Source organism: Sceloporus undulatus, chromosome 3 (genome assembly GCF_019175285.1).
Source record: "Sceloporus undulatus isolate JIND9_A2432 ecotype Alabama chromosome 3, SceUnd_v1.1, whole genome shotgun sequence".
NCBI classification, from domain to species: domain Eukaryota; kingdom Metazoa; phylum Chordata; class Lepidosauria; order Squamata; family Phrynosomatidae; genus Sceloporus; species Sceloporus undulatus.
Window position 1 is genome coordinate 255,147,361 of NC_056524.1, and position 6,513 is coordinate 255,153,873.

General features: G+C 44.4%; 1 protein-coding gene across 8 annotated transcripts in view; it reads right to left on the minus strand.

Moving 5' to 3' along the window:
* TNIK (TRAF2 and NCK interacting kinase) overlaps positions 1 to 6,513 on the minus strand; it is a 368,566-nt gene that overhangs the window by 163,377 nt on the left and 198,676 nt on the right. For all 8 annotated transcript variants that reach the window (XM_042456004.1, XM_042456002.1, XM_042456007.1 and 5 more), the window contains exon 5: positions 5,452 to 5,562. In XM_042456004.1, the coding sequence (XP_042311938.1) occupies positions 5,452 to 5,562 (111 nt within the window). The remainder of the gene's footprint in view (positions 1 to 5,451; positions 5,563 to 6,513) is intronic.

Genomic DNA, 6,513 nt, shown 5'->3' on the forward strand with positions numbered 1-6,513 from the left:
CATGGAAGAGACCCTCCAGGAACTCCTCCGCCGGCTGCCCGCCCCACCGCCTCCTCCCCCTCCCTGAAGCAGCTTCCCTCTCCTGCCCCCTCTGCCATCCCCCCTTCACCACCCCCCTTCACCCTCCCCCTTCCCTTTGTATATATTGTATATAGTAAAATATTTTTATTGTTGTTATTGTTGTAAATAAAAAACTTTATTTTTTAAAAAAAATTGTGTGGTTAATTATGCGCAACTGCGGCAGTGTGGCTGTGAGTGTGAATGAGGCGCAACTGTGCAGTCTAAAGCTAGGCAGGAGTGGTGTGAGGTAGCAATCTCCAAACTCTGTCCTCCCAGGCGTTTGGACTTCATGTCCCAGAATCCCAGACCACAGGGCAAGGTGGCTGGGGATTCTGGGAGATGAAGTCCAAACGCCTGGAAGGACAGAGTTTGGACATTGCTGCTTTGGGGACCAGTGAGCCAGGCATGGTGGGAGGAGGGAACAGGAAGGGCAGAATAGATTAGATAGGGCTGGGAGGGAACACATACCCTGGGAGGCGAAATGATGTCTTTATGGGACATCATGGGACCTAGTGCCTTGTCAGTGCTCCCTACCCCTTGATCCCAGGCCCTCTCTAGTTGCCCTTTGCCTTTGGAGGCAAGTTTAGAGGGCATCAAAAGGTCTTGGGCACATTCAAACTCCGGGGTCTCTTTTTTTTTTCTTTTGCCGCATGAGAGGTGCGCAGCTTCGCAGCTGCAGCGCTAAGCAGCGGCGGCAGAAAGCCTATGGGCACATTTAAAGTGCCCAAGCCCCTTTAAAACAATGGTGGTCTCCTGCCAGCTGGTGATCAGCTGGTGTTGGCATCCTTGTCCGCTTGCACTTTGCCAGTGTCAGCAGCATCATAGATGCCTCCTCTCCTATGGTCCCCGCGCTCCTGCTGAATCTGCAATGCGCAGCCACAGCTGTCTCCGCTGCCATCTCCCCTCACCTCCTTTGTACATATGTCAATATTTACAGTTTTAGCGTTTTTTATTGTTAGGTGAAAATGGCAGAGGAATGTGTGTAGGGGTGCACTTTAAAGTCCAAACTTTCCAAGCAGCGCATGCGTACATGTTGCTCTAGGGTTAGGGTTAGGGTTAGGGTTACGAGGCTTAAAATGCGCCGCAGCTGTGCCTCAGCTTCCACAGCTGCATGGCAGCGGACGTTGCAATTAAAGCCTGACTGCAAACTGCGCATGTTCCAAGACCCCAACTCACTATGCGACGGAGCTTTTAAATGGGCAACTTAAATTAGCGGCGTAGCAATTCTGGTGTGCCGGTGCAGCAGCTCTCATGGCTTCTTCCCCTTCTCGATATGTGTCAGCATTCAGGTAGGACTGCTCCAGTTTCTGCAAAATGTTTGGCTGGGACCATATAGCTATGAGGTCAGCCGTCTCAGTATGAGACCAAGACGTCCCCCTGCCTTTTTTCGGGGTGCTGGTGGATGGCTGAGCCATCCTGCCTGGTGGCAAAGGGGAGCCGCCACACAGCTGTGCCAGGAGCAGCCGAACTGTGCCCTTTCCCAGGTGAGAATGGAGCAGGAATGTGTGTAGGGGGTCACTTTAAATCCCAAACTTTCCCTTTTCACTTTCTACAACCAAAACATCCGCCGGCAAAAGTTACAACTTCCCGCGGTTCTAGCAACGCATGCGCACAAGTGGCTCTAGGGTTAGGGTTACGAGGCTTAAAATGCGCCGCAGCTGTGCCTCAGCTTCCACAGCTCCATGGCAGCGGACGTTGCAATTAAAGCTTGGCTGCAAACCACGCATGTCCCGGGAACCCGACCCATTATGCGACGCAGCTGACACGGAGCTTTTAAACTGGCAACTTATATTTGCGGCTTACAGACGGAGATGTGCAGGTACGCATCAAACAGAAAAGAAGCGGAAAAAAGCAGCACCTTTTTAATGCCGCTTCTTCCCGCTTGGGGCGTGCGGGGGGCGTGTTCATGACGGCATTCAGGTAAAGCCCGTCCGAAGGCTCTACCTTCATGACGTCATGAGTACATCCCTTTTTGCCCGTCTGTAACCCGCCTGACAGTAGCTTAAGAACACAGACGTGTTAAGATTCACTAGTTTGGCCATTGGTTTGCCCTGCTGTCAAGTTTTTGTTAGCACTTAGGAACACACTGTAGATTCTTTTTCTCTTTCTTCCCCTCTTGGATGGGCACCTTCTCTATCTTTTTAGTTCAAGTAAAAATCATGGTTGTCATTACATTTCAATACATCCATATAAACTATATAAACCAAATGGATCTGAGGAAGTAGACTGTAGTCTACGAAAGCTCAGGCTGCCAACTTCTTTTTTGCAGTTAGTCTGAAAAGTGCTACAAGATCTTACATGCTGATTCTACAGACTAATATGGATTTATCTTTGAATTCTATATAAAACAAAACAAAGTAAAGTCGAAGGCTGGCATTCATCGTTTTTTGTGGGCTATGAGGCTGTGTTCTAGAAGGGTTTATTCCTGATATTTATTCTCTGAAGATACCAGCCACAGCTGCTGGCGAAACGTCAGGAATAAACTCTTCTAGAACATGGCCTCATAGCCCGAAAAACCCACAAAAAACTATAAAATCAAAACAAAACTTAGCATATGACTTTCTGACAACAGCCTCAAAATCTTATTGGTGTGAAATACAGTTAGCAAAAAATGCTGGTGCAGGTACAGCTTTAGCAAAAATTTAATCCTGATAATGAAAGAATAAGAATGTTCAACTGACAATATCAATGGAGGGATAGCAGAGCACAGAGAACCTGCAATGGGGGCTAATGGATTCATGAGAGTTGTAATATAAGGAAAGGAACCTATCCAAGCTCTGGTTGAAGTCCACTGGGGTGCTCCCAATTTATGCTTAAGAAATTAGACATTTATGTTTGGGCCAAACTATTGACTTGGAAGGTCTTTAGATAAACCATATTCATTTCCTCACACAAACCAGGCTGATTCAAAATATGACTCAGACATGGTTATGAGGACAAATGTCCCAGATGATCACATGTCCACCAACCAAACTAGCAGACCTTGCTAATCTTCTGACATTTAAAAGATGGATGGGTATTGGTGGAACAACTCAACAGTCAGGATGTACTGCTCTCTAGGAATCAGCCTTTCCAGCTGGTAAATTTAAACCCTAACCTGAGAACCAGTGTGGTATAGTGGTTTGCGCATTGGACTACAACTCTGGAGACCAAGGTTTGCTCAACCATGGAAACCTACTGGCTGGCTTTGGATAAGTCCTATTTTCTCAGCCTCAGTGGAAGGCAAAGGCAAAGGCAAATCCTCTCTCAACAAATCTTGACAAGAAAACCCCGTGATAGCAGTAGTGTGCTTTCAAGTTGTTTCTGATTTCTGCCGACTCTAGGGCAACCCTATCATGGGATTTTCTTGGCAAGTTTCTGCATAGGGGGTTTGCCATTGCCATCCTCTGAGGCTGAGAGAGGTCACCCCATGAGTTTACATGGCTGAGCTGGGATTCAGATCCTGGTCTCTAGAGTCCAATGCTCAAACCACTACACCATGCTGGCTACCAGGTTCACCTTAGGGTAACCATAAGTTGAAAACAACAGAACAACAACAATGTAATGGTGGCTTCCTGAGACAGAAATAAAAAGTCAGTACAATAGATGATTGGCTATGATGTTGTTTGCCTTTCATATCAAGTTGCTAAAGTGCTGCAGCTGGGAGGTGATTACTGTAACCGAGCAAGTGCTCTGTCAGCACACCAGAGAGCAAGCACCACTATGGGAATGTTTTAGATCCCATTTTCAATTCCTGATTGAACATTTCACTGATTCCTCCATTTCTTTTGTGTTCCTGACTTAACCCTGTAGGGAGCTGAAAGCACGTTAGAAGAATACACTTTTGAATACCCAAGTGGTCTCATGGATCACTCATGCACTAATGCTAAGCACTTAAGTGTTTTGTAGCTTGAGGAAGCTAAGTATCTGTGACTGTATATTCTTTTATGTTGACCTGACATGATGCTAGGTTTCCAGAACTGGGTATTATATGAGTATTGTAGCCATTATGTTTTTGTAAAACTGCAGTACTGTATAAGAACATTTTTTAGTAGAAGGCTAAGAATTGAATGGTTTCTGACTGTACCCATTGAATTCAATGGCCCACAAAATACATAGGTGAGTTACAGGTGGAACTGGTAAGCCCCAATTTGTCCAGAAATAGTAGATTAATAGTTATGTTTATTTTCTCAGTTACTAGAGACATTAGACAATTGTTAAATGACAGAACATGGTTTTGAAAAGTACTTTCTTCTCAAGAGGGTGTGTGTATCTGTTTAAGTAAACTATGCTTGGATTTGGCTTGATTTTGGATTCATGTTCTCATTGGAGAAGACTAATCAAAGGTTCAATAGATTATGGATTGCCATGAAGGAAATCTACAGGAAACTAACACAGACCTGACAATCTTTCTTACTGTAACATATACACTATAATTTACAGACAAGTTTTCCACAATTTACTTCAATGATGTCCCTTCAATGCTGAAAATCAATAATTTAAGTGGAGCATGATTCTCACCCCACTGCAATTTCAACAGTAGAGGGTAGTGACTTTGACAAAAAAGCACAATTTCCCGCCTCCATGATTCAATATTTTGTAATGCAATTCATAGGTGCTGGATCAAAACGAAACAAAAACAATCTTCTATTTGTGTTCCTTGCATATAACACTATCTTTGCTATTTTTCAGTATTTCTAAAGGAAAATGGAATTCTAATCTACATATACCTTTGCTATTATTAATATTAAAAAGAATCTCTTTTCCTCCAAAAAGAAACAATGGGGCTAAAGGTCATGAAGGAAAAGAGCCAACTCTCTCATTTATTATGCATCATATTTAAGTGACTATGAATCATTCATACCTACAGGCACCTACAATACTTCTCACTTATGATTATTCGCTAAGCTTTAGGAGCCACTTTCCAAGGTGCATCTCTTTTCCAAGCACCAAATTCCTGGTCCAGCTACCTGATCTAGACATAACACTAGCACTCTGCAAAATTTGGTTTGTTGTTCAGGAGACAGTCTTGGAAATGTGCAATTCCTTTTTTTCTCTTCCCAGTAGAGATCTCTACTTCCTTCCCCTGTTGTTCAGAACCACAGGATAGTGTTTCCTCCTACATAAATTAACTATGCTAAATACTAACCAGGATTCAAAGAAAGAGCCATGTGATATCTTGACAAAAGTCTTAAACCGTCATTTGTGATGCTCAACAAATGTGAAATCTGATAAGAGAAAGGAAGGAGTGTTTTGTGCAAGAAAAAAGACATGAGGAAGTAGGCAGGAATTCCTTGAATCTGAATATGAAAAACAATTCAGAAGGAGCCAGCATGACCTCTGCACTGGGCCCAAGCAACATATGCTGTTATCGACAGGCAGAAGCATGGTTAGCCGAGTTTGGATACATACCCGTAAAATCTCCCTGCAGATATAAGCAATCCACTCCTCTTTCAAAGTGTTCCCTTTTGTGTTCTTGATCAGATCAGTGACAGAGCCAGCGCCACAGAACTCCATCACCAGCTGGCAAAAGAAACAAAATGCAATCATTATAATTAATCAAAAAGTATCCCCTGGCTTGCAATAACCCAGTGGAACACACTACAATTGGCAAGAAACAAGGCTGCTGAAAGACAAAAGCAATCATTAAATAATGGCAATGCCTTTTCACTTTCAAGTTCCCCTTGGCCTGGGAGGTTTGAAAGGCCAAAAGAATACAAAGGACATGCCAGAACTGCCTTCATGAGAAAGGGTGACATACAGTTACTTGTATAACTTCTACAGTTGTTCTACCACGGAACACACTGTGCAATGTCTGTTTCCTTCATCCCCTGAAACAACTTTGTAACAGGTAACAAAGTTTAGGAAAGCCAACATGGTATTATAGCCTCAACAGATGGCCCATAAGGGGTGGCTCTGTGCTGCCTCTTTCTTTGCTGGTTCAGGGCTGCGGCAACCACACACTGCAGCCTCGATCTGGCCTTTTCACGGCGCAAAAAGAAGCTGCAAAAAGCAGCCACTTTCTGCACTGCGGCAAGGGTGCCCTAGCCGTGGCGGTGGTGACTTTTCAGTGTTCTTTGGCACAGTATGTTTAAATGCTATGCTCACAGAGCGCCATGACACCCCTGCCATGCTGTTGGGTGTGCAGTGTGACAGCGGCATCAGGGTGGCTAGCCTACGTATGCCATGTCCCCATGCCTAAGTATACCACCAGTACAGTGGTGCCTCGGGTTACGAAATTAATTCGTAACGCGGCCGCTTTCGTAACCCGAAAAGCCTTCGTAAGCCGAATTGCCATAGGCGCTAATGGGGAAAAGCCGCGATTCCGTGCGAAAAAGCCGAAAAAAGCACCAAAAGTTTTTTCGTAACCCGAAAAAACATTCGTAACCCGAAACAATAATTCCCTATGGGATTTTTTCGTATCCCGAAAATTTCGTAACCTGGGTATTTCGTATCCCGAGGTACCACTGTATA